Here is a 27,281-nt window from a genome sequence, read left to right as displayed (position 1 = left end):
TCACGAGGGGAGCGGAGGGGCAGGCGCTGAGCTCTGCTCTCTGGGGACAGCGACAGGACCCGAGGGAACGGCATGGAGCTGGGACAGGGGAGGGCCAGGCTGGGGGTTAGGGAAAGGTGCTGCACCTAGGGGGTGGTCGGGCACTGGGACAGGCCCCCCAGGGCAGCGGTCACGGCACCGAGCCTGACAGATTTGAAGAAGCATTTGGACAAAGTTCTCAGACACCTGGTCTGATTTTTGGTTGGTCCTGTATGAAGCCAGGAGTTGGACTCAATGATCCTTGTGGGTCCCTTTCAACTCAGGATTATATGATCTATGATTCTAAGCTAGTTTAGGCTCTAATGGACTGACACTTGGTAGTGAAAGTAGCATCACAGTAGATCTTTTCCTCCAGGTATCACAATTATAGCTTACTGTAGCTTCTTATAGCCTAATATGATCTTCATTTTTAAGAAATTATTTTTGTGGAATTTTGGATTTGTCAGATTTGTGCAAGGCTTTTGATATTTATCCCTGCTAAAAAGCACAATCAATTAAATCAGAAATCATACTTCTTGGTGAGCTAATACTTTAATAAAACTAGTATCAACCCCACGGTGTCTGACTGGATTTGCTCTTCCCTGTAGCATAACAATAATTTTATATCACATTGTTGTTAAATGTGACTTTTAATAATTACACAAGCTTAGAGGTTAGTTACTGTAGTTAACTGCAGAATCAGACAATAATTCAAAGTAATCAAACGCCACACAGCCAAAAAAAAATGGAAGGCAAGTGAAGTGACAAAATGTAGTACACATTGCAGCAAGATCAAAAAAAGAATTGCCCTTTTTATTATTATTTTCTTCTTTTTTCTTTTTGACAAAACACAGGGGCAGGTTGTGTTAGCACTGGTATTCATTCATGGCTCAACCCAGCAGTCAAAGCCTATGAAGAATGTTTTAAATGAGCACACGGAGCTTGAAGCAACATGTTACCTGAAATAGCCAAACATAGAAAAGTTGCTTTTGTAATGAAATCATTGCTTGTCACACAATCTCTGTAGTGTAATTAAGATGCTCAAACTTCATATTTGGCTAGAGGACAAAATTATTCTCAATCTTTGCTGCATGCTGCAATGACAAGTACTCACATGAGCTGCTGTAGCTCCTATGGAAGGCATCTTTGTGAAGCCCTTACAGATAAGGCAAATCAAAAGCTTCATAAAACTGTGCAAATCTCCAAACCTATTTGAGAAACATCTAAGTTCAGGGGAAACCTGGGCCAATACACTTGGTAGGTCTCACACAGGAAGTAGTTCTGTTATGAGGAAACAGTAAATAGGAATGTAATTCATGTACATGATTTGAATAGCAAAATTTCAAGTATCTGTTTCATGAGATCCAACATGCAATCTTTCATTAAGAAGTACTGATAATTTAAATTTTAATGTTTAGGTTAAAAAATGGGCTTAGTAAAGAAACTGAAATGGGTTAACTATGGCATGCCACTTGCTCCGTCTGGTTACTCTGTTGTTAGAAATTTACTGTCAAAGAGTTATTTTGCACCTCTTATCAACATGAAAGAGAGAACTGGTAAAACTCTAAGGCTATACACTAATATTGATGGCAACTGAAATGACTGGGTGTAGCCTTCTACCTGTCAAAGGATTATTTTTGTTATTAAACTGCATTGATCGTTTTAGCAAAATGCAGAAATTAGTATGTGTCCTACAAGTATGCCAAGGCCCAGAAGTTTGTGGGCATTTCCTGGGAGCGCTGCCAACTGAAAACAGCTCCTGTCCCACATTATCTTCTCCTCTCTGAGAACTGGGAGGCAGGAATACAGCGTAAGCCATGCTGAGCATCTGATCTGTAAACTTGCTTCATGTACAAACCAAGCAGTCCTTTATCTATTCAGGAATGAACGCACAGATAGATAACATCTTTGGTCTTGTGTACTCACAAAGAGACTATGGTCTGGAAACACTTGGGAGCTGAAGCCCTTCTGCGTTTCTATGTTCAGACACAGCAGCTGAGCCCCCAGAGGGAATGTGGAAGACCCAGCGACTGTGTAAGTCCTGAATGGTTTGCCAGTTGCTGAACATCTTCAGAAGCAACTGGCTGTAACTAGAGTTAACATGCCAATAGCAGTACGTGCTGGATACCTTTCAGGGTGAATATCAAAAACTTGCCACTGTTGTCCCCAAGAGTTCCACTCTAATTAGCTTATTCTATTGAAAATCGGAAACTGGGACTACCCGTGAAATTAGCTGCTAAATAGAAAAGAGAAGAAAGCAAGCACGTGAGGAGCAAAATGCTAACAAACAGTTGCATTTTGCTCAATTAGTTTACTGTGATATAATGAGGGAAGATGATTATACCAGGCAGGATGAAGGAAAATAAAAGAGGGTTTGTCTTCTGATTGAAAAACTGGAGAGGACAGAAAAAAATAAAAACAATTTATTTACTGTCCTCTGTCCACTGAACATTGCTGCAGCTGCTGCTTTTCTGCTGCTGAAAGCCAAGTGGCTGCCCAGACATGGCAAGGAATTTGACTTTCTGATTATGAATACAGGAAACACTAGGAAACTTTGTTCCACGCTGGTCAGCTCTTTCCCACTGCAGCAGCTCCTAGAAGAAAGCAACGTTGGCAGTTCATGGCTGCGCACCCTCACAAAATTTGTTAAGACCAAGCAATGTCAGAAATAACATCTGCTGCTACTGTCTAACAAATAGCGTAACTGACTAGGATGACAATTTTGGCTGATTGGTACGAATGAATCCCTACCTAGAAGCTGACCTCCCTAAATAAAACCATTGACTTACTGATCTGAGAATATCCCATACTATGCTCAAAGACAATAGTGCGTAGGCAATCGTGAAATACCCACAGAAAGTGAAGAATATCCTAAAATAATCAATCTGGAGACAAAGCCTTGACAAAAAAAAAAAAAAAAAAAAAAAAAAAAAAAGAGAGAGAGAGAAGGAAGAAATCTTTAAACATGTATGTATCTAAAAATAAAGAAATAAAATTGCAAAATGTGAAAGAATTTGAAAGAAGAGATCAATTGGGGCAATAGCTGGGCAGGATGGGACTAGCCATGGGTCTCAAGAAATGTCCTTGGGAATTTGGAAACCCTATTTCTGAGCAAACTGATTCTCTCCAGGTAAAACAAATCTGAGGGGCCTGTTTGCACGCTCTTGCTGTCTAGTTAAAAATGCTTGCACCAGCACAGCAGAACAGCCTTGACTGGTACCTTGACTGAAAACCCCTTGAAAGTGGCTCTTTAATGAATTCTCAAGTGAACCTGGAAAACCTCAAGGTCCAGTTGTGAATCTTACCTGGCTGACAAACTTAAACTCTTTGCCTTTCAAAGCAGTGAAGTCAGCAGGCACCGAATGCATTCAGGGAGAGCTACGAAGCTGTGAAGACTTCAGTCATACAAAACCAACAAACTTAGAAGTTACACAAGTTGCTATGAAAGCTAACTGCCTAGCACCAGATACAGAAGTATTGTAAATATGTATATATATATTAAATTGGCAGATTTAAATGACTCAAATCGCAATTCAGTTCTGTGCATAGAAAAGGAACTATGCATTTTTGGTTTGTTTGTTGCATAAGCAATTACTCAAATTTCTTCAAACCCTGTGAGAAGATACTGATTGACAGAAGTGATACAGACATAGGCATCCAAGATGCTTTCCAATCTGGGCAACTCTAAACCAGCATGCTGATGAAGTTACATGAATACGAGTACACAAGCAGCAGAACTGATTTAAATGCCTTCTTCTAGGAGATAATTCTTGAAGCAGGATGCCATTTGTTTTAAGCTTCACTTTTGATTGACTTTTCACTTTGTCTAAGTTCATAGATTACAATTCTATTTTATGCGTGGCTCTTATGTGCCGCTCTATGCCTGCTCTAGCACATTATTTTGACAATTGATTGCAGACAAGCCGGTAAAATTAACGAACTGTTAAAGCAGAAGGATAATTTTCTATTGGACTTAATATTGCTTTGATACTAAGTGAACAGTTTTCTCATAGGTGTAGTACAGGGTGTGTCTAAACGCTTGGTATAAGAAAGTGACATAACAAGGCTGTCTGCTGATCTGTTGGCAATCACTAGCATAATATCTTAGATTAATTGGTGACCTATTTTTTGAGCCTCCATCACCATGAGACACAGCAGTGCTCTGTTTAAAGGTACGTACAGCACGTAACCAAATGCTATGTTCAGAACCATGAAAATGATCTGACACAAGCCACGAGGTTGCACAGGTCAGTTACCTGGTTTAGAAAGACAAAGCAAAAAGAGCAACATCCTGGAAGGCCAAGATGGAAATAGAGTGTTAGGCTGCTTATGCTTTCTGAAGCGCAACCAACAGCTATTACATCTTTTTTCTCTGAAGTCAGCCACACAAAGTCCTCATTGCTTCAGTTGGTGCCCAAATTCTTATTTTTTTATAATTTTAATTCTTAATAATTCTTAATTTAAACTTATGAAGACTTGCAACAGGATGGTTTTCCTTGTTAGGATCAATGTGTGAAACAATGCAAGGTGGAATTAAACAAGAAGAGGATAGTGTTGAATTCTTCTCTGAGCTTTTTTCACAGAATGCTGTGAAAGTCAAAGAAAGACTGAGTAGATATCTTAAACTCTTCATCAGTTAAGATGAACACACGTAGTATTGCCAGTATCTTTAGCCAGGAAAAACAAAACTAAGCAACAACAAAAAATCCTACATCTCTCTTACCTGGCAGCATACCCTAATCAAAGCATAGACTTTGAGAGTTCGGGGATGAAAGCAGTGGTATAAAAGTGTTAAATGATCATATGCAATTTGACCTGTTGTTCTGTTCAGGAAAATTGTTTTACAAGCAGGTTATGCCATCTTGAGAATAACTGATTAAAATAGGGAAGTAACCCATCTATAGAGTCTTTAGCATGTGTTGTCCAGCTATTAGGATTTCTGTACATAGAATCATAGAATCATAGAATCAGAATCATAGAATCATAGAATATCCCGAGTCGGAAGGAAGCTGTAAGGATCATCGAGTCCAACTTTGGTCTACCCCAAAATCCAGACCATATGACTAAGAGCATAGTCCAAACACTTCTTAAACTCCAACAGGCTTGGTGCGTAGATTGCTTCCCTGGGGAGCCTGTTCCAGTGTGCGACCACCCTCTCGGTGAAGAACCTCTTCCTGATATCCAGCCTGAACCTCCCCTGCCTCAGCTTTACATCGTTCCCGCGGGTCCTATCACTGGTGACTAAACAGAATAGGTCGGCGCCTGCCCCTCCACTCCCCCTCATGAGGAAGTTGTAGACCCTGATGAGGTCTCCCCTCAGCCTCCTCTTCTCCAGGCTGAACAGGCCCAGAGACCTCAGCCGCTCCTCATACGTCTTCCCCTCTAGGCCCTTCACCATCTTCGTTGCCCTCCTCTGGACACTCTCCAACAGTGACCATAGACATGATCCAGCTGGGCTGTGATCTTACATTGAATGTGCGTGTTGTTTTCAGCCAGGCATCATAAGTTCAATTCTTTCAGCAGGTCTCTGAAGCACTGCACACATTTCTGCCCAGGAAACCTTGGACACATAGGAAAATACTCTTTGAAAGCTCAGTGTAGCTTAAATTGTAATGCTAGTGATAGAAAATCTGAAATGAGGGTGTGCCTGTGTGTGTCCATTTACATATATGCACGCTTCCTTATGGTGAGAAAATGCATTTTTCAAGACGTGGACAGCAAAGGCAACGGAATGACTTGTCTGAGATGCAGCCGAGCAGTTCAGCCGCCAATAACTGTACAATAATGTAGAATTACGAGTGCCTAAGTGTAAAAAGAAAAACCAACACTTCATTAGGCTGAGGTTAGTCAACAGATGGCGTATAGACCACCAATAGTCTATAAAATATCAGATGGGTGGTGTAATTTCTACACATAACAGAAGTGTCCTTGACATTGACAAGTCAGTACATGCCACGTAGCAGAACTGGGAGCTGGATTTTTATAGAGATATCACATCATTGAAATGGTGAGAATTAAAAACACACACACACAAAACAACAACTGTGGTTTGGTTATAAATAAAATCAGGATGCTTAACTTTTTTGGTAAATGGCATGCAAAAATGCACAAGTAGGTCTGTAGGTTATTAAAAAAACGCTTGATTTTGTGCTTAAGATTTGACAGTCACAAGGACATGAGCAGGAAAACTTTAGCTGTAGTAACCACCAAACCCTGGCCTTACACAGTTTTTGACCTAAGTGCACTAAGCCTCTCTTTGCAGGCACTAAGCCGTTCATGAAGCGTTATGTCCTGATGTGTGCTGGCAGTACTGCTCTAAGTTTACAACAAATGTAAGAATGCAAAAGGCCTTACCAGTGGAAGTAGGTGGGAAATATTTCCAAGGAGACTGGCGATATTTTATAGAGGTGATAGTCAGTTTATCCACTATCAGATACTAAAAAATTAACTGTTTTTCAGAAAAGTAGAAAAGTCAAAGGCAGAAGTTTCAAAAGCTGATGGAACTCATATAATGAAATGAGAACTTGGATTTATAGCGTAAGGAAGGGGAGCATGTAGACTCAATACTGCTCGACAACTGCAGTGCACTTTCAAAAAGACACAGATGCTTCTGCAGAAAAGGGGGAGATAATAATCATAACTGCTGGAAAATGCCTCGGTGCTGCTTTACAGATAACAGAGATGTATCTTGTGCTTGAAGGATAATTTGAAGTTGACAAATGTTGCTATAACACAAGCACAATGCAGATTTGAATCCAGATAGCAAGTTGGAGGTGGTACACATTAATAACTTTGGTTGCTTTCCTCAACTGCTACAAACTTAAAAGAAGCCTCGTCATCTTAGAAGAGCAGCAGCAACTGGTACAGCATTCTCTAGTAGTTCCCACAAATGATTCTGCCTTGTTTTACACATTTGTTTGGAACTCCCTGAAAGCCTGCTGCAGAAAAATACTGTTCGTAGGAAGCAGTTCTTGCAGCCTGGCTAGGTCAACGTATATTTTCTCTTAAAGAGCTGTCCGTGTCCCTCACACTTTTATGTTCTATTATTTATTAGCTTGTAAGATAAATGTGGATGGTAGAGCTTGTGAACAACTATGGGAAGTGAACTCTAATGTAAAAATCTGGCTGTTGGCTTTTATTTTTTTCTTCCCATAATTGAAGGGTTTTTTGGTTTTGAGCAATGAGACAAATCAGATTGACCACCCAGAGAGATCAGTATCCTGTCTAATGCTCATCCAAACTAAAGAGTTTCTAGTTTACCTCTCCCAAAAACTTAAAAATGCTGATTTTAAATCAAGCTGTTGCCCTGCTTTCTTCATTGTCTTACCAAATGAGGCAATTCTTTTTCTTCATTAAGTGGACAGCAAATGGTGTAGGAAAAGAACTTGACCAGTAACCAGTCTGCATATGCTTTTAGGGATGAAACATGAGGTGACACGTGGCACTTCTCAGCTTGTATACTCAAGGCTAGACATGGTGCAAGCTTCTTTACTCACAATAGATCTCTTTGCCTGGAATAAAGATCTTTGTGCATTGATACACTGGTTTTAGAGTGACTGTTCAGCCCAAGTAAGACTCCACACAAAGAAACATAAAGGACAAACTAATGAAGCAACACTTCTTTTGGAGTATTTATCTTTCCCAGGTGTAAAACCTTTTGAACAATTTACTTTCATAAAATTAAATAACTTATATATATATGTATAAAGTAGGTATAAAAATTAAGCATGGTTTCAACATCTTTAGTTTTTAAAGCTCCTGGTGAGCAATTAAAAAGAACAAAACAAACAAACAAGCAACAACAAAAAAAACCCAAAACATTTTAATTTGAATCTCAGCTTTACAAGTGCTGATATTTAGCAGGTTGCAGCAACCTTAAAGTATCTCTTTTGTGAATACGGGCATTTCTCCTTTACTGCATTAACCACTCCAATTGGTGCAAAAACACTTGTAGACTGAAAAAATCTGAGACAAGCAAAGTAGGAGCTGAGGATGGACAACAATGCTATTCTCCAACGCCAGGCTTCCAAAGTAGGCAAACTTGCACAACTTTTCAATATGCAACCTTCTCCACATAGACAATTTACTCTATTTTTTTTAATTTTCTTTCCCCCCTCTTTTTTATGCCTCAAATGATCAAGAACAACTGGACTAAGAAACTTGATTCTCTAATGTCAAAATATTAAATCTGAGATCTGAAGTTGATACCTGTGAATGAAGTCTTTGCTTTATTACAAGAGTTAAGTAACTTGGTCATAATGTCATTTTCCTATATTTGTCTTTTTATTATAAATTATCCTTCAGTAAATGTTGCATCGTGAATGTGACTGTAACAACTGTACTACAATCCCTTTGAATGCTGCAAAGGATATCAATTTATTTGGCTGTTGAAGGTTTCTCTGTATGGACCATTTCTGGTGCAGGTAAGGAACTTTAATTGTGGCTATTTGATCTCAGTCAATGCATGGAACTAAATCCTAGGAGCTGGGAACCACTCCAGATTCTCTTAGTTTTGTATTGATGAGAGGCTCTTCCAGTGGGAGACACAGCTTAGGGCATCCACATATTAAAGAAAAACAAAAGCATCATCACCCGCAATTCAGCAGATGGGGGAAACAGAGAAAGGAGAAAAACTCAGTCACACAGCCTGCAAAATTTTTCAAAAGAACCTTGGCTTTTTAGTAGCCACAGACAGTCAATTGTGCAGTATGCTGGGCAAGCGACTAGGTGGAAACAAGTGGTCAATATCTCATTTTCAACAGCTCTTGGACAGACCAGTCTTCCAAAGCTAACACTGGCATAACTGGCTACAAATGGCAATCAGTAAACTTCAAACCTGTGACTTCAAACCTCCTGCTTCTACAATTATTATTACTACAACTATTAAATTGCACTGTTGAACAAGGTATCAATCTTAATTTAAAACTGAAAACAAATCATCTTGAGCACCATCTTGTTCTCAAGTCACCAAAAACTTGAGTTATTGAAGTTTCAGGGGACCTGTATTTTTTTTTTACTCATTGTATTAAGTCTTTTCATTCACCTATCCCATTTTCTCTCATTCTCATACAATTTCCTCAGTGCTGATGTAAAACACCCTATTCCTACTCCCAGGTCAGACTGCTGCTCGCTAAAGAGCAGAAGCACTTGTACCAGTTGTTTTAATGCTAGGTGGCTGCTGCTAGGCCAGCTAGAAAGGAATTCACGTTGCAACCACTTCTGCCAGTGGGGTGCTAATTTGGAACTCTTTCCTGTACCTGCTGTCTGAAAGAAAAACATAAAAAAAAAATCTTTTCAGTCAAACTAATCTTGTCCCTGTAAGAGAAATTAGGGCAAGGGTAGTCGCACAAAAGCTTTTTCATCAAGCTACACGACTTTGACCAAACACAAACCTTGGGAAAATTACTTCCACATCATCTGACTTTGATAAACCAACAGAACCACGGTTTTCTCTTGAAGTTACCTTTGCTTTTAACACCTAGGGAAGGTTCAGGAGTTTAATTCTTGCTGCTGTACTGCTTCTCAACGGTGCTCTGTAATGTTTCTGACCATTCAGCTACGACTGTTTCAGCTATGCTCTGCAATGTTTCTGACCATCGATCACGAGCATTTGATATCTGGTATTCAGCTTTATAAATTTGTGCAACTGCTCAGCCGCCTTCTTCTCCACTCGCTCTTCAACCCTGCCGTCACGTTATTCTGACGGGTTAACACGGGATTGTGCTAGGACGTGCTTGAACCAGGCACCCGATTGCACTTTCTATCACGAGCCATTGGCTTATTTTCTGTTCGTCAGGCTGGTGCACGATAGAAAACGCTTCAAAGCTTCCCCGAAATCGCTGAAAATAAATAAATAAATATAGTTATTATCGCTGTTTGAACGGACCATAGTTAGAATCTAACGCAGTGGAAGATAAAATAATTACATTGTTTCAACACACAATGGTTAGAATTTTATGCAGTGGATCGCCTCAATATCTTTTAAAGGCACTCCTCCGGGGGGAAAAACCAAGGTTTATCCTCGTTTTTCCCCAAATCGAGCAGTGAGCCCTCAGCCGCCACCCCCAGCCCTCACCTCACACCCCCCAGTCCCCCCCCCCCCCCCCCCCCCCGCGGGCTCCCCCGGCCCCGCGCCGCAGCCAATGGGGTGCGGGCTCGGCGGGAGCCGTGACGTCATGCGCCGCGCCGCCCCGCCCCCCTGCCGAGCGGCGGCGGACGCAGCCGGAGAATCCCGAACGCCCCCTCCCTCCCTTCCTCCCCCCCTCCCTCCCCGCTCCCCCCCCCTACCCCCCCGCCTCCCAAACAAGATGGAGGCCGGCGGCTGCTGCGGGCACCGGCGTTAGCGCGGCCGCCGCTCCTCCGCCTCGCGCGGGGCGGGGGGGAGAAATAATAAATAATAAAAAAAAAGGCAAAAAAGGCTGGAAGCGTCTCCCTCCTTCCTCCTCCTCCTCCTCCTCCTCCCGGCTGCTCGCTGCGCTGACTGCTGGCCCTCCCCATGCCGTCGTCGCCCTCCTCCTCCTCCTCCTCCTCCTCCTCCTCCTCCTCCTCCTCCTCCTCCTCCTCCTCCTCCTCCTCCTCCCGCAATTGTCTGCGCTCCGGCTCCGTGCATGCCCGCGCCGCCTCCTAGGTGGCTGCGGGGGGTGGGCGCTCCCGGCGCTGCCATTCCGCGCATACCTCCATGTCCCTGCGCCCGCCGTGGCCGCCCGCAGCCGCGCACCGCTCGCCCGCTCGCTCCGGCTGCCGCCCTGAGAGCCGCGCCCGCACGGGGCTGAAGCCGGGGGCGGCGGCGCCGGGGCCGGGGGGTCTCGCCCCGAGGAGCCGCCGCACGCCGCAACCATGAGCAGCGCCGCCGCCACCGCTGCCGCCTCCTCCTCCACCGCCGCCGCCACCGCCACGGCCGGCAGCGGCGCCGGGGAAGGGGCCGAGGAGGCGGCCAAGGACTCGGCGGACATCGCGGCGTTCTTCCGATCCGGTGAGTGCGGAGCGGGGCGTGGGGGGGGGGGGGGGGGGGGGGGAAGATGTGAAGCGACATCTTCCCCCCGGGGAGCGGGGGCGAGGGGAGCCGGCTTTGTCAGGTGGCCCCGGGGCGGGCTGGCCAGGTGGGAGCCGCCGGGCTGAGCGCGGCCGGCTCGGCAGTGTCCATCTTGCCGCCTCCTCCTCGGCGGGGCCCGGCGGCGGACAACGGAGCTGCTGCGGGCTGGACGCGGCCCGGCCGCCGGGGCTGGGTCTGGGAGCCGACGCCGGTGACAGGTGCGGCTGCCGGTACCGGGCGGCGGCACCTGGCTGCCGCCGGGGAGGAAGAGGAGGAGGAGGAGAACGGCAGCCGAGGCAGCGGCGTGCCGCAGGGCTGCGGGCAGCGCGGCGGCCGGGGGGGAGATGACGGCGCTCCGCAAGGCACCGCGGGCGGTGGTAACGGGGAGGCGGCCGCAAGCCGCCCCCGGGGCTCCCCGGCCGGGGCTCCCGAGGGGACACCGGGGAGGGGGCGGCGGCGCTGACAGGCCGCCGGGGTGCAACATGGAGGCCGCCGCCCCGCCGCCCGCACCGTGCCCCCGGTAATGGCGGCGGGGAGGGGGCGGCGGCGGCCGAGTCTCCCTCCGCTGCTCGGGGCCCTTCCCCGGGTGGCGGCTGCTTCTCGTTGTCCTCCTCCTCCTCTTCCTCGCCGCCGGCGGCTCCTCGTCCCCCCGGGCACCCCCGGGCGGGGCGGGCGGGCCGGGCGCTTGCTCCCTTGGGCTGCCTAAAAAGGAGCGGCGTGAGAGGAAAATGCAGACTCACCGCCGGGAAAGATGAAGGGGGATTGCCGGTTTTGCGTGTGAAAAATAACAATAAAATAATAAAGCCGGTGGCAGTAAGAACAATGCTGACGAAGGCTGCGTTAATGGGGGTTTTTTAAGGAAAGTCGGTGAGGGAAGTGGGAAGCGGCGCAATCGGTGCTTCTGGCGGCCGGTGCTGGCCGCTGGTCGTGCTGGGCTTCATGGGGATGAAGGAGGAGGTGTGATTCGCAGCAGGCATCCCTGAAGAGGGGTTCAGAGCCGCCTCTGCACGGACAGATGGACCGAGCGGTGGGTTGAGGCTCCGAGGGCCTGGTGCTTCCCAGAAACCTGTCTCGCGTGACAGCGTCGAGCACGAAACTCATTGTCAAGATGCTGGCCGTGGTGGGTTGTGTCGTGGAAGAAGGGCTGGTCTCTGCCGTCCTGAGCTCTGCCATTCTCTGGACGTCATTTTAACACTAAAATCAAAGTAATGGGTTCCAATAGTAGGCTTGCGTAGTCACAAATAGGTACGTGTTGTGTAGTAATGTGGCAGTTCTGGACGACCCAGCCAGCTGTATTAATAGTCATCTTCCACATTGGTGTGTGGGTAGGGGATGACACAGACTTGATATGCTCGTAAGCGGTGCAGCGATGACTTCTGATGCTGATAGCTTCTGATAGTAGGGGAGTTGCACCGAGCTTAGTCTTGCAGCAGCTGAAAATCTGAAAGCAGTAGATAAAGATATCACGTGTTTATTGAAGAACTCTTTTACAATATTTAACAAGTGGCATTCCCACTTCTGTATTTATGTATGGAGGTGATCTGGTTCAGCCAGGGCAGCGTCACACGCTGGAAAAGGTTCTGGCATCTCTGTAGGTGATCAGGATTGGGAAGAGCTCATTAAACTCTGCACCCCTACATGATCCACTCTTCTGTAAGAAAAGGGTCCATTAAAAGATCGTGGTGCTTCCCTTTGTTTGGACAGGAGGTACAATTTTTTTTATTTCAGTGAAACACAATGGACACAGCGATCAATGAACAAGCACAAAGCTTAGTTTGGTGTACGTGGGAGCAGACAAAATATTTTTCTCTTTACAGTATTTACAATGACAAATGCTTCCTTTTTCCTGTCACTTGCAGAGAATGTCAGCAAAGCTGTAGCTGTTACTTAAAAGAGAAAATGAGTAAAAATGTTACAGTGTTTTCCAGGAGAGGGGAGGAAAAAAAAAAAAAATGAAAACCACAATGCCTGAACAATCAGTTCTAATCCTAGGTTAGTTAAATTGGTCAGTTGTACAGCCAGGGGGTTTGTTAGCTTTCCTCCTGTCCTTTTGAAAGACAAAGCCTGAAGCAGAATTGAAGTAGCCTGAAGAACAGAATTTCAGCATTTGGAAGATGTTTTATTAGGATATTGAACAGTGGCCATGTTCACTTGAAATGTGCATGTTTCCAGTTTCTGCTTTGGTTATGTAAATGTAAACTCCCTCTGAGTTGTTGTGGAAATTGGTTGCAACCAAAACACAAAGAAATCTTACTGAAGAAAGAAGCTGGACTGCAAGTGAGGTAGTAGTATAAAAACAAAGATAACGTGTCTTGAATTTCAATTTAAAATTAGATGTACTGGAGTTGGAAGAAATAGGGGCAGCTTACTTGTTATGTATTTGCTATCCAAATCTTATTAATTGAAGATAAAAAGGCGAGAGCACCTTGTTAGATCTGTCACCTTCTTTGTGGCACGATTAAGAGTGAAACCGCTAAGAAGCAGAGATGGTGCCAAGTAAAGCGATTACATTTTGACTCAGAAAACACTGTGCTATACGTAAACTGGAGATTAGAGATGACAGTGTAACTGATGGAGAGGATATGTTTTGAGCTGAAGATGTATAGACAAGTGTCCCTTTTTGTCTAATTAAAGTTGTGCGACTTGAATAAAACCTCTTAGTCTGCAATTTTGTTTTATAATTCTAAGAGTCTGGGTTGCAGGGTATTGATGCATGTGTTAAGTATACAAGATCTATTCTGTGTCAAAGTATTAAGTACAAACTTCTCAAATTGTATTCAAAGATTCAACTAAAAATCATGTGAGCATACTTTCAGGAAATAAGTGTACAACGTGGAATTGAGAGACTGTCATCAAGGCATGGCTTACAGGGCAGTAAACATACAGAAGACTTGTTTGTTTATTCTGTATTTTCGTTGATACTGTTTTTAAATCTCCATCTTTAGAGCTTCAAGTCCATAATATTTTTGGGAAGGTGGTGCACCAGTCAGCTGACATCTTTGCGATGCAAGAACGAGAGCTGTCCATTTAAGTTTAATCATGCTATTATAACATCCTCCTCCAAGCCAAATGATTATTGCAAATTGAAGTTCATTAATTTTGTTTTTAAGCAATAAGAACTAAACATTTTTTTCCATCTAGCATCTTAGCTAAGTATAAGAGACGGTGATTGTACATTACAGTTAAATTTACCTTCCTGGGATGCTGTAGAGGTCTGTGAATACCAAACAATGCAGAGGACAGGCTTGCAGACACTTAGGCAACTCTTAGCTAGACAATATAGCAAGTGCCTTTATAAATGACTGAGAATTCTCAGTGGAAAAACAAACAGACAAGTTGCCAACTGATAACTCTTCACTGTTTTGTGATGAAAGTGGATGTAATTATTTCCTGTATGATAAATTACATCTCAGAGCCTTCAGAGAGCTGTGCAGTAACTTCATTCACGCACGGACCGATGGTACGGTTTCTGAAGCCACTGAGGAGATTCTGATTGTTACCACTGTTTATTTCAACACTCACCACATTTACAGAAGCAGCAAAATTTACATTCTGAGGGACCTTGCTCTGGCTAAACCTCACCAGTTATGCATCCTACTGACAAGACTTCCAGGGCGTCTTATTTTTCCTTTGTTTTTTGAAACATTTCTGTCTTTGCCAGATCAAATCCAAATACAACTGTCAATCATAATTCAGAACTTGATCTAGGAAAACACAACGGTGGAGGACTTGACGTGTTAAAAATGAGTCTCCGCAGGTGGCAGAAGTCCTTCCTCCGCAGGAGGTCTCTGAGATGGAAGAGGAGTAGGTCTGGAGGAGAATGGTGTCTGAAGCACAGGGTTTGGTGTGCCACTTCTCCCCGACGGGAAGTCAGAGAAGGAGGTGGTTGCCAGAATAGTTTTGAATGGCACGTGATTCTGTATGCCTAGCCTTTCCTGTAGGTGCTGCTTATTGTAAGCTCAATGGTAGGAAAACTTTAAACTTGGTTTTGAGATATATGTGGCCACTAAAATGTTTATGTGAGTATTTTGGGAAAATGGGATGCTGAGTTCTATTGTGGTTATGGACATCAGGTTGAAGACTTCTGCAAGTACTAGTGGCCTGAGAGACTTTGGTCAGTCTGCCTAAGGCCTGAGTACAAGTCTGCCTATTGCAGTCTAGGCTGAGTAGGTAAAACCGTATAGGAAGTATTAATAGCATAAAAACATTTAGTTGTTTTTCTTCCTCTTACATAATGCATTTGTGGCTTGCTTATTTTCTGTGAATAGCGCTTAAATAATAATGTAAAGATAAAAATCAAAAGATTTGTTGAGAAATGCAGGATTTCAAGTTTAAAGTGAGGAACTGTATTTTGCTTCTTCCTTGTCACCTTGTTTTATACAATTATGTCTTGTTGCTTTACATTAGCGTCCTGTGTAATAGTGGCTAGGAAGGCTGTCTGCACTAGATATTAAAAATGCTAGTGAAGCAAAGAAAATCTTTTGGAAGAGGGGAAGAAAAGAGGGAAGAAAAGAAATGGAGAGAAAAAAAGTATGCATGCTGTGCAGTAAACTTTTCCATGAATACTACTAATCAGAAGCATGTTACCTTTTAGATCATATACAAAATAACTTTCATACTAGGCATTAAATTTTAAAACCAAGGTCAATTTTCTGCTTAAATCTGTGGAGCAGAACACACAACGTGTAAGGTTCAGAGAGTGGCTTTCTACGAACGTTTATCCATCTCCCGTCGATATGTAGTGGCTGACTTACAGTGAATGTAGTCAGAGCTGTGGTTGTGTGGGTTACTCGGCATGGCATCTGGACTAGCTACAGAATAGCTACAAACATCTAATAAAAATAGTCTAATAGGGAAGCCAAAAACAAAGTGTTGGCAGGGAAGACTGGTGGTACCCCACATGGCATCTCCGTGCTGTTCTCTGCAAGTATTCATTCGGGGCCCTGCGGCTGTCAGGAGCTGAGGTATGTTGGGGGTTTTGTGAAGTGGTGAGGTATGCAGAGAGTATGAGCTACAAAACAAGCTGGCTGTTGCTTTTCATGACTCTGTTATTTTGTCCTAGGAGTTGCATTGGTCAGTGAGGAAGTTGCAGCAACGTTGCTGGCATTAGGGCTGATTCAGGCTGGGGAAGAAGTGGGACCTCTTGTGAAGTCTTCAGTTGGATTCCACAGCATCCATTTTAATAAGATGTAGGGGGAGGGAGTTGAAAAAGCTAAAAGACATAGAATCATAGAATATCCCGAGTTGGAAGGGACCCATAAGGATCATCAAGTCCAGCTCCAATGAAATGTCACAGCTTGGTAATTGCAGGACTAAAATAACTACAGAAACAATACAATGGAGAAGTTACCCTGGGAATAGTGTTGTTGGATTGACATTTCCTGGAATAACGAGCAAGAGGACAGCGCGTGTCGGTGTGAGATGCAACAGCTGTTGTGCAACTTCGTTTGGCGTGGAAGAGCCAAACTTCTTGGGGTACTGAAGGATAGGGAAAGGTAGAGGTTAGGTTGTGTGCAAGAGAGGCAGAAGTCATGATCATTACCAGGAGGAAACAGAATTACTTGTAACATCTGTGACAGCTGACAGTTGATAAACTAAATGCACTTTTGAAGTGGAAGGTAAATGGGAGCTAGAGAAAAGCCAGGCCATTTCTTGAGAGGAGTAAGTTTGAGCAGGCATGAAACACTGACGTGCTCAGAACTAAGCTCAGAAAGGAGCTGACAGAATTAGAAAAGAGACTTGTTGCAGCTCAGGCTTTCACTGTTTGCAGAGCTTCATTGCTGGTAAACTTCTGTTAAAGTGTGTTTTATCCAGCTAGATGTGTTCTGCAGAACCAAGTATGAAACTTCAAACTGAAATTTCACGTGGCTTCCAAAAACTTTTCAGTGTAAAATGGTTGTGAAAGTAAATAAAATCTGGACAAGGATTGAAAAGACTTTCCCTATCCCAATATAAAGAGAAAATATTACTATTTCTCTACTCTATTTCAATTAAAAAAATAGTTCTAGTGTGAACAAATAGGCCTCTTTAGATGCAGACAGTTTGGTCAGTTTATTAATAGGCTGAAACTGCACTGTGATTTTGCTCTGCAGCTTGAAGAAGGAGATGAGATCATTGTGAAATAGCTGTTTATGGTCAGCAAAAGCGTTAAAACAGGAAAGACATGCAAACTGTGGAAATGCACTGGTAGGTGTGTGACATTCTTTTGAAATTAAATGATGATTTTTATGAGAACAAAGAAAACTAATTTTTCTTCTTGATGCTGTAAGAAACAAGTATAGTCTAAAAAGAAGAGGTCTATGAAAGGGCTACTGGTTAAAATGAAAAATTAAAGCCTTAGCAAGCTGTTTTAAAACTAATCACTAAAATGGTTGCATACTTGGTTCTTCTCATAAGGACATTTGTTTGATTTGGAGAAGAAACTTTGTCTAACTTAACTTTTTTTTTCTTGGTGCAGTGAAATCAAAAAGTAGATTAATGGTGAAGTAATACACATGATCTGCAAAGCTGAGTCATGTTCCTTCAGGAAGGATACTGCTGTTTTGAGAAAACAGATCACTTTCCCAGTAGTGAGGAGGAGGAATTGAAATGACAAGGAACAACAGCTCAAGTGCTTTTAGCAGTAGACACTACATTAAAGCATCCACTTTTGAATCTCCAGAATAGGTTGATACACAAAGAGGAGGGTCATAAATTACTTGTGTCCACAAAGTTTTACCAAGCAGTCTGTGTGCAAGATCCTATAGACTCAGCTCTTTAATGATACCAAGCCCCTTCCAGTCGCTTGTCTGCCAAGTGGATGTTCTAACTTACCTGAAACTGGAGCTGTGGATCCTAGATGCTTGTGGTTGCACAGAGGAGCTGGAGATGGCCTAATTGTCTTTGGGCATTTATTTAAAAAATAGGGCTGGTTACCATGGTTGTTGAATAGAGTCTTGTCAAAGCATTGTCAAATTGTTTCATCACCTTACATCATTACTACTGCCATGCATAAATGGCTGTAGCAGTGATTGATATGTATATATATATATTTAAAAAAAGGTAGAGAAACCCTGCATATATCAAACAGGTTTTCCTAGTGTGCAGTGCTCACCTGTGCATCTTGCTGCTACTTTGAATGTGGTGTTTGTAACCTGGGCCTTAGTAATAATGATCTCAGTTCTTCAGTGTTTTATAGTGCTGCCTTTTTTTTTTTCCTTTTTGTAACAGGACCTCTGCAAAGAGGTGAGGTGAGAAAATTCCTTAGTAGTATTGTGGATGGTTAGGAAGCAAGATTTAAATGATCAGAAGAAAATTGTAGGTCTCCAGCAGTTGAAATATGCCAGTGCATTGCTTTGTCTGTTATGATTTATGTGGAAGTATTTCAACAGGGTGCACAGATAATTCATTCCTACAAATCTGTGTAGGAGTGTAGTTAATATTATCAACTTACGCAACAGTCAAAATGTGAGGCTCAGATTCAGGAAGGTTTGTTTAACTAATTTGCCTGGGAATAAATATATAGATAAGTGTGTGTGTGTGTATGCTGGCAAACAGAATGTTCTGCGTGGCTTGAAAACTGAGTTTGTTTGATGAATCTTAACAAAAAGTTGGGGAAAGTATTGTGGGCAGTAGGTGCCTAACAGCACTGTTGTGACTAATAGTGCTGTATTCTGGTCTGCCATGAAAATAGCCAAAGTTTAATTACTCATGTTTCCTTGCTGTCTTAGTACGTATATGAGCAATAAAAGTCATTCTCAAGGTGTCTGTAGACTATATGAACAACTAACAGTGCTTTCTGTAGTTAGCTTCATACATAAGTGTTTAGTAATTGGAGGTTGAGGGCCTGGGGTCGTGGTGAAAAGAGATTTCATAAGTGCTGAAAATGAACAGGGAAGTACACTATGGCCGGTAAGGCTCACAAGGAAGTATAAAGTTCCTACTTGTTTTTATATAGCCCATACCTCACTTCTTGTTTAAAGGAGCAAATTAAATATATATATATATATATATATATATATATACGTATATATATGTATATATACGTGTATATATATATATATATATATGTAAGAAATTCCTGCATTGTTGTGCATCAGCGAGACCTGCAGCCTTTTGAGATAGTCTGTCAAGGCATTGGTCAAAGGTTTTCTCTAAGCTTTGTGATTGTCGCATAGCTGGTAAATAACTTTGAGGCCATCAAACAACAAGAGATGTTATTGCTGAGATTTCTTGAAAAAAGTAATTGTCAAACATTGAAGTCTTGAGGACTGCTTATTTTCAGAGCCAAAGCAGATGTTAAATTTTTGGATTAAATGGGGTGACGTGTCTTAAAATTTGGCTGAGACAATAAAGGGAGGATACATACGAACAGCAGGAGAATACATCAAGAACATCCTGAGAAGTGAGTTAGAATAAATGGAGTGTTTAAATACTAGGCATTACTTAGCTAGCCTCTTACACTGCACAATGTGCTTTGCTGTAGCCATTGTGTAGACTTGGCTGTACAGTACTGGATAGAATTTTCTAGCGGAGCATTAAGGTTGTAAGACCTTTGCTTTCCAAATGTTTTTCATGCTACTAACTTCTGGACATGTTAGGTTGTGCAGCATTGGAAGCAAAGATGATATCATTTTCTGAGAACGTAAAAACGTTCCGCCCTCTTCTAAAAAATTTGGGTTAAGGTTGAAATGTCTTTGCTTTTTCTCATTCTTCTGGAATTGGAGAAATGGTTATCTGCAGTTGAAAGCACAGGAAAAACATAGAAAGCTGCAGCAAAGCAAGGTGAATCAATATGTAAGTTGGCTGTGGATGGTACTATTCTATGCAAAAGCTGATCAAACATTAGATGTCAAACCCCACCCTTCTGAAGCCTCCCTCTGTTACTATACAGAAATAAAATAGGATATGGTTTCTCTGCTAAAGAAAATTAATAACCATGGTTGTCCTTTTTGAAAAAGTCCAGCCTTAATATCTGAGCTTTTATCCCTGACTTCATTTATTTATCTATTTTATTGACGTCAGGTAGCAAGTCCACTTCGGTTGCAATTGCATGTCAGGGTGGCCCTAAAACAATGGAAATGTGATGGTTACAGCATTAGTTTATGCTCTTCTTTGCACCCCTTAAACTCACGTTTTTGTATGCCTCAAGTAGCTGTTTTCTGCAGTTAAGGATAGTTGTTAGACTTCGACTTGTCGTGGCCTGCAAAGCTCAGAGAGGAAATAAGTGCTGTGCGTTGCTTAACTGACAGGGTTTCTTGTGAGCTGGGCTTCTGTAAGGACAACAAAGGCAAGCCAAACTCAAATTCATTAGGACTGTGACACCTTTTCAGATGGAAAGACCAAATGAGCCATAATCGCTTATCTAGTATAGTAACTTGGTTGGCTTCTTGATGCTTTAGTAAAGAAAAAATATATACACACACATCTATATCTATCTATATATAAAGACATCAGCTTCTCAAATTTAGAATAAGGTTGCATTTGAAAGAAAAACAAGAACACTCACTTGACTGAATTTCTTGTTTTGGTGGCTTAGCAAAAAGTAAAAAGCTGAACCTCGTTTCTGTTCCCATTGTGGAAAAATTCTACTGCTTGTCTATTGAATTACTAAGTCAGCAGAGCTAAGGCAAGCCTGCTTATAAGAAAGTGATAAAATACAGTTTGGCTTGTGGTGATCCTTGCAGAGGATAGCCATGAAGTGCTGCTGTCCGTTGGTGCAGAAAGAGCAGTATCATTTATCTGTTGTATGCTACAAAGGTTGCAGTCAGATTTCCCTGTCCTTAACTCAGAATAAGGGTGCAACTCGTCCAACAATAACCACTTGGCATGTGTGTTAACTCTTTTTTTTTTTTTTTAAAGCTTGGAATCAGATGCATCCTCCTCTAGCCAAAGGGAAACATTTGAGAAGCTGTGACGCATTTACACAGATGAAGGAAGGAAATGTCCAAAAGAGTCAAAAGCTAAATATAGATCAGTTTACTGAGTTGAACTCTGGGTGGGAATTGAAGAACTAAATATAAATCCAAATTTGTACCTTTGTAACTTACATAACCGAGTAGTATAACCCTTTTCTGGTTTTTCATTTGTTAAACTTTATAGTGGACAACTTCAGGTGAAGAATTGTGTCAAGCCTTGTGAGAGAGCTTTCAAAGTGCCTTAAATACGAGACAGCACTCATAAGTCTAATCATTTCTTGATTATTTCTATAGCCCAGTTTAATTCTCTTGAAAAGTGGAATGCAGATTTTACTGTGTGGGTTTTTTTTGTTTTGTTTTGTTTTTTTAGCTCCACTGTGGAAATTATATTTCCTGAGTTGGACAGTGAGATTGAGTGTACCCTCAGCAAATTTGTCTGTGACACCAAGCTGTGTGATTCAGTCGACACACGGGAGGGAAGGATTGCCATCCAGAGGGACCTGGATGGGCTTGAGAAGTGGATCTATGCCAACAGCATGAGGTTCAACAAGGCCAAGGGCAAGGCCCTGCATCTGGGCCAGGACAATCCCAAGCACAAGTACAGGCTGTGCAGAGAATGGATTGAGAACAGCCCTAAGGGGAAGGACCTAGGAGGTGTTGGTTGATGAGAAGCTTGATATGAGCCAGCAGTGTGTGCTTGCTGCCCTGAAAGCCAACCGTATCCTATGTGCATCAAAGGCAGCATGGCCAGCAGGGTGAGAGAGGTGATTGTCTCCCTCTGCTCTGCTCTTGTGAGACCACACCTGGAGCACTGTGTTCAGCTCTGGGGCCCCCAGCACAAGAAGGACACGGACCTGTTGGAGTGAGTCCAGAGGAGGGCCGTGAGGATGATCAAAGGGCTGGAGACAGGCTGAAGGGAGTTGGGTTTGTTCAGCCTGGAGAAGAGATGGTTCCAGGGAGAGCTTCCAGTACCTAAAGGGGGCCTACAAGAAAGCTGGAGAAGGACTTTTTATCGGGGAGTGTAGTGATAGGACAAAGAATTATGTTTTTAAACTAAGAGGGTAGATTTAGATTAGATATAATGAAGAAGTTCTTTACCCACAGGGTGATGAGGCACTGGCACAGGCTGCCCAGAGAAGCTGTGGATGCCCCATCCCTGGAGGTGTTCAAGGCCAGGCTGGATGGGGCTTTGGGCAACCTGGTCTGGTGGGAGGTGTCCCTGCCCATGGTGCAGGGGGTTGAAATTAGATAGATGGTCTTTAAGGTCCCTTCCAGTCCAAACCATTCTATGATAATAAAGAAAAGAGAGTTGTGGTAACCCAGGCATTTAAGACATGATTTTCAGTTGTCTAGGAATATCTAGAAGGTTTGCCTTCTGTTCTGCCACAAACCTTGGTTTGGAAGCTATCAAGTCTTCTCTGAGGTTAAGGAAAAATCAGCTTGTTCAGGGTGCTTAAAATTTATGTTTTGGAAGAGAATATCAGAAAAAAAATCTTCATATACAAAGAGCAATCTAAATTACTTTCCTTGGATGACCACAGAAGTGCCATCAAAGTCAAGATAAGTTGTCTTTCTTTTTGGAGCAATGCTTCATTTCTGGGGGGACATGTACTTTGCTGGTAAAGCAAGTGTTACTCTATTTGTAAGCATAATTAATAGTAAGTGCAATAGGAATTTGTGGGTAAACATGGTAGCACTATGGTCTAGAACTTTAAGCAGTAGCTGTCTCCACTCCCTCCTGCCTCCCCCACAGATGAGGGGTAAGGTTTTATATTTAATGTCTTCTCTTTTCTTAGTATGTTGCCTGCTGAAGAATGTTTACTTGACAGATGTATTAATAGTTGTGCTCTTGTTTGTTTTTGTTTGGTTTTCCAGAGGAGCTTAAGAATGTTTTTTCAAGGTTGTTTTGAACAAATTTTGCTGTCTTTGATAACTACAATAGTATCTCTTCCAAGCAGCAATTTATCTGTTAAAGCAATAAACAGTTTGTAGAAGAATGACCTGACTAGTTACAGTAGTGGTACAATATGCCAATTTGAACTTATTTATGAAGTATATTGTGATGTAGCAAAGCATTACAACTACTGTTTTTAAAATCTCATTTTTGTAACGTGGTGTTGAATTGGATTTGCCCATGTTGTTGTTCTCATTGTGCTAACCACTGTTCTGAAATTAAAGCTGTAAAAGCTCTTTGAAAGACCAGTTGGTTAGCTGAGTTGCAAACTTAATGAGTGATGTTTTTGCTTGTAGGCAAGTTTATGACTTGGAACCTGTGCCAGGGCTGAACTTGCAGTTCATGTCCACTGAGGCAACAAGAGGGGGATCAAAGAACAAGAAGATACAGCTCTCCGTAATGTTGTAGATGGTCTTTAGGCAGTGAAAAGGAAGCTGTAGAGTCCTGTATTTGAGTGTGGGAAGGTAAGCATGGATATACCTTGATGTTAGGGTAGAACACTGAGGGACAGCTTTTGAGTTGTCTAGGCAGCCTGAGCTCCTTTGTCTGCATGTACAGCAGCGTTTGTGTGTGTTGATACAGCAGACAAAAAGATCAATCTTTTTTTTTTTGTGTGTGTGTGTGTGTGTGTGTGTGTTCGCTAGCAGGCAGTGTAGTATTCTAGGCTTGAATTTTCATTCCTGCAGTGTTTTCCGGTACTTGTCATAGGAATTTCACTCCCAGTTACCTCCTCTACAAATACATTGTGTTCTGGCTTGTGTTGCAGCTACAGAACTTCAGAGGTGAGTACAGAACTGTCTGGTTTGGGTTCTCCTGGTTTAATGAGACTCTTCTAAGGGCAGGAGAGATTAGAGGAAGGATAGCCATCTTTTTCCAGAGTGGCTTTTTACTGTCTTAATTGTTGTCCTCTCATGTGTGATCCCTTCTTTTGTTCCTTTTGCTCAATAAATAAGACAGAGGTCCGACAGACAATGAGCTCAATCACTAGGCATCAGTGTTCATCTCCATAGGAGGTCCATTATGTGTACAGAGATAAGTAGGGGGTCATATGGAAAAGTGATGCATAGCAAGTGTGCTGCATTGACTAATATGGGTTGCACAGGCAGCTTTTGTGCTGCATTACCTAGTTTCTGAGTGCTTTTTTTTGTGACAACTTTTATCAAGCCTGGTCCTAGTTCAATTAAGTCATTGTTTAGGGTTTTTATTTAAGTTTTAAGTTTTTATTAAATGCCTTAGTGGATGACAATAGACAACACTGGTTTTAGCAGACCGTGCTGGTTTACTGTGTTATATCAGAGTTATTTTGGGAGTAGAAGTGCATTAGTTCACTGTATGATATTAAGGAGGGTGGATATGTAAGCTGCTTTGTTAAACAGAGATGTTGATTGCAGGAAAGCATCTCTTTAAACAAACACAAGTTAAGTACTTTACTAGGAGGCAGCATTTTTTATTTTTTATTTTTTGACTAATAACCTGAATACACTAAACCATTACATCTGCTAGCTTGTTCAAAAAAATCTTGGTTTTATTTGTTTCACTCGAGCCCCAGGTCAATTCTGCCATGCTTGTATAAACTAAGCCAGGCAAGATCTAAAATACTGTCAAACGTTAAGAAGGAAAAAGGAACCAAATGGTACATTATGCTTGCATAAGCTTATACGAAGTTTAGATCGTAGTTAAGATCTTAAAAGACATAAACTGTATTGAGATGAGGGAAAACTTCTACTGCGTTATAGCCTAGGTTTTATGTGCAAAACCCCTCCATGCGCAAATGGCACTGAAGGGCTTAAGTGGATATACATGTTGGTAAGTGACATAAGTTACTACACTAGAATTTTTGCCAGCATGCAAGCAGTAAAATTTCTGCTTTAATAAGAAACTTACTGAACTGAGCTGAACTTCTGAAGAAAGGACCCGAATGCGGACGAAGGGATGCCTCCCCTTGGGATAGAAAAGAATTATGTTGCTGTGCAAAAGCCATGTAACTCCTGTCTGGTGAAACAGAAATGGGCTGAATATGTAAAATAACTTCTGCTTCATAGTAAGCTAAATGTAGTACAGCATTGAAATGGGTTCTTTATTGAAAAATGGCTAGGGAGATTGTTATCAGAGAGGAAATCTCCATAGTGGCATTGAATGTCAGAGCTGACAAACATCTGGAAATGTTAGTTATAACTTTGGTATTCGTTTGTTTCAAAGTTCTTGTTCTGGACATTGGTTCTCTTAGCTTTTGAACAGCATGTAACATAAGGGCAGTATTGCCATCCACATTAAAAAACAAGCATGAATGAATTCTGTTGGAATGGGTTCCCCAGGAAGTGGTAGGTTGCCCATCCTTGCAGGTATATAAGAGATGTGTGGACATGGCACTAAAGGACCAGGTTTAGTGGTGGAACTTCGTAGGTCAGGATGGCTGGATTTGATGATCTTGACGGTCTTTTCCAACCTGAATATTATTTTTTCAGTGGGTGTCCACTCCTGTTGAAGCAAATTTGAAGAATTAGGTCAGGATCCAAGTCAAAGTTCAGGTTTCAGTTACACGGTTGATATTGTGGAGAAAGGGAGGGAGAAATGAGCAAAACAGTTGCTCACATTAAGGAGTAATTGAGCAATTTATATGCAGTGAGGCAGGCCTGTGGTTTGAATTTTTGAGCATCCAGTGGTTGAAATAGAGCTCCAGAGAGTAAGCTCTGCTGTCCTTATTTTATGTCTGCCCAAATATACTCTAGATTGGCACTAACAGTCTTTGAGAAGACAGCAATACTTGGCTTTGGGGTGGGCTGGAGTGTATCTTAAGGTGATGAGGGATCAAAGAGAAATCTAGGAAGGTAAAGAGAGAACTGAGAGACTTCAGGGTGAGGGTCGGTTTGCTCACACAAATACTGGAAGCCACCACACCACCTTTCTGTTCTCATGGCCTCTGTCTCTTGTGGCTAAGGTCTTAAAGGAATACTGGAGCAGAGTTAAATGGTTTACTGATGTACACAGGCAGAGTAATAGATGCAAGGGCGCCTAAATTCTCACAGGCCATTTGACAAAAATGTACTGTTTCCCTGAAGCAAATACTGATTTCAAGGCCCAAAGGAAGGTTTTGTTGTTTTAAAATAGAGCGTGACCAGTATGAGCCTAGGTGGAAGAACGGGAGGGAGACAACGGGTACCTAATGCAGGAAACCTGAAATTGCTAGTGCTGTGAGGTTGTTGAGAGGACCAGTGCTTGAAAGGAATGGGGCAGTGGGTTGCCTCCTGTATGCACCATGCTGCTCACATGTTTGTATTACAGGGATAATGTGCTAATATAAGAGAATCAAGCTGTTAATAGGTCATGGCCTAGATGGGCCTAACATCTCTTCATACCCTGAAGAAAAGAGCAAGAACCAGGAAAGGAAAACTTTCATAGAAAGTCTTAATTTTGTACTGTAAAGTGCAATCTCGTCGACTTAAGAATGTTACTGTTAACCTGTGTTAACCTTAAAAATGACCTTTTCCCTATCTCTCTCCTACTCTCACTCTTCCTGCCACCTGCAGCAGAGAAGTACTATTCGGGCCTTTGTGGAAAGAGCAGCTCAGTTGTCCCTGAACTACATTGGCGCAGTCTTAGGTCCACAAGGACCCTGGCACATGAAAAACTGTGTGGTCAGTCCCCTCACTGTCACAGTGTCATTTGTCAGGAGCACTGCAGAGGATATGTGTAAGAGGCCATACAAATCTCCGAAGCTATGTTGAACTGTATCTCTAGGTAATCATCTTGTTGTGTTCAGATGAGATTGCTAATCACATCTTTTAATTAGAGAAATGTCATAGCTGTAGGAAAATAAAGCTGTTTGAAAATGTGGGTGGTGACTCGTTGTTTTGCTGACAGTCTCCTCTGTTTCAGCAGGCAGATCTAAACCTCCTGAATTGGGAAACTTATGCTCTCTAATAAAAAGGAACTGTGACTAATTTCAGGCTGACGTCTTCTCAGGGACTTTTTTCTTCTTTGTGGTCACAAGTTCTTGTTGGTGAAGCAGTGTGAGATGTGAAACATTAATTGCATTGGACTGAACCTATAAAGAGGCAACTAAGTCACCTTCATCTTGATTGTTGCCTTGTAGTCAAGAACATTGAAAGAAAGGCTGACACTGTTAATGTAAAGATAGGTTTCCAAAAAGGGCAGTTCACATAGCTGAAAAACTGAGGTTGAGTGAAGAAACAAGAGCTAACTCCAGTTTACTTGCTGGGCTAACAGTAATTTCCAAGTTAGCATATTCTGAGAAGTTGCTTTGACAGCAATCTTGGATCTGGTCCTGCAGTGTGCAATTAGAATTGTCATTCCCTGTGATATTTAAAATACTTTTAACTGACTTCAGTTTAGCGCAGAAAGTGAGTGTGGCTGAGCTATT

General features: G+C 42.4%; 1 protein-coding gene and 1 long non-coding RNA gene across 3 annotated transcripts in view; one reads left to right on the top strand and one right to left on the bottom strand.

Moving 5' to 3' along the window:
* LOC118162375 overlaps positions 1–27,281 on the bottom strand; it is a 924,537-nt gene that overhangs the window by 819,160 nt on the left and 78,096 nt on the right. The gene's annotated exons all lie outside the window — the stretch shown is intronic.
* The window catches only part of TRIO (trio Rho guanine nucleotide exchange factor), a 254,322-nt gene continuing 237,511 nt past the window's right edge, over positions 10,471–27,281 (top strand). Inside the window, exon 1 of one of the 2 annotated variants that reach the window (XM_035318491.1) lies at positions 10,471–10,990. In XM_035318491.1, the coding sequence (XP_035174382.1) occupies positions 10,855–10,990 (136 nt within the window). In that variant the 5' untranslated portion in view covers positions 10,471–10,854. The remainder of the gene's footprint in view (positions 10,991–27,281) is intronic. The other variant, XM_035318490.1, reaches the window with a different exon arrangement.

This window comes from Oxyura jamaicensis, chromosome 2 (genome assembly GCF_011077185.1).
Source record: "Oxyura jamaicensis isolate SHBP4307 breed ruddy duck chromosome 2, BPBGC_Ojam_1.0, whole genome shotgun sequence".
In the NCBI taxonomy this organism is placed as follows: Eukaryota; Metazoa; Chordata; class Aves; order Anseriformes; family Anatidae; genus Oxyura; species Oxyura jamaicensis.
Note: the sequence above shows the minus strand (reverse complement) of the source record. Positions and strands in the feature narration are given on the sequence as shown.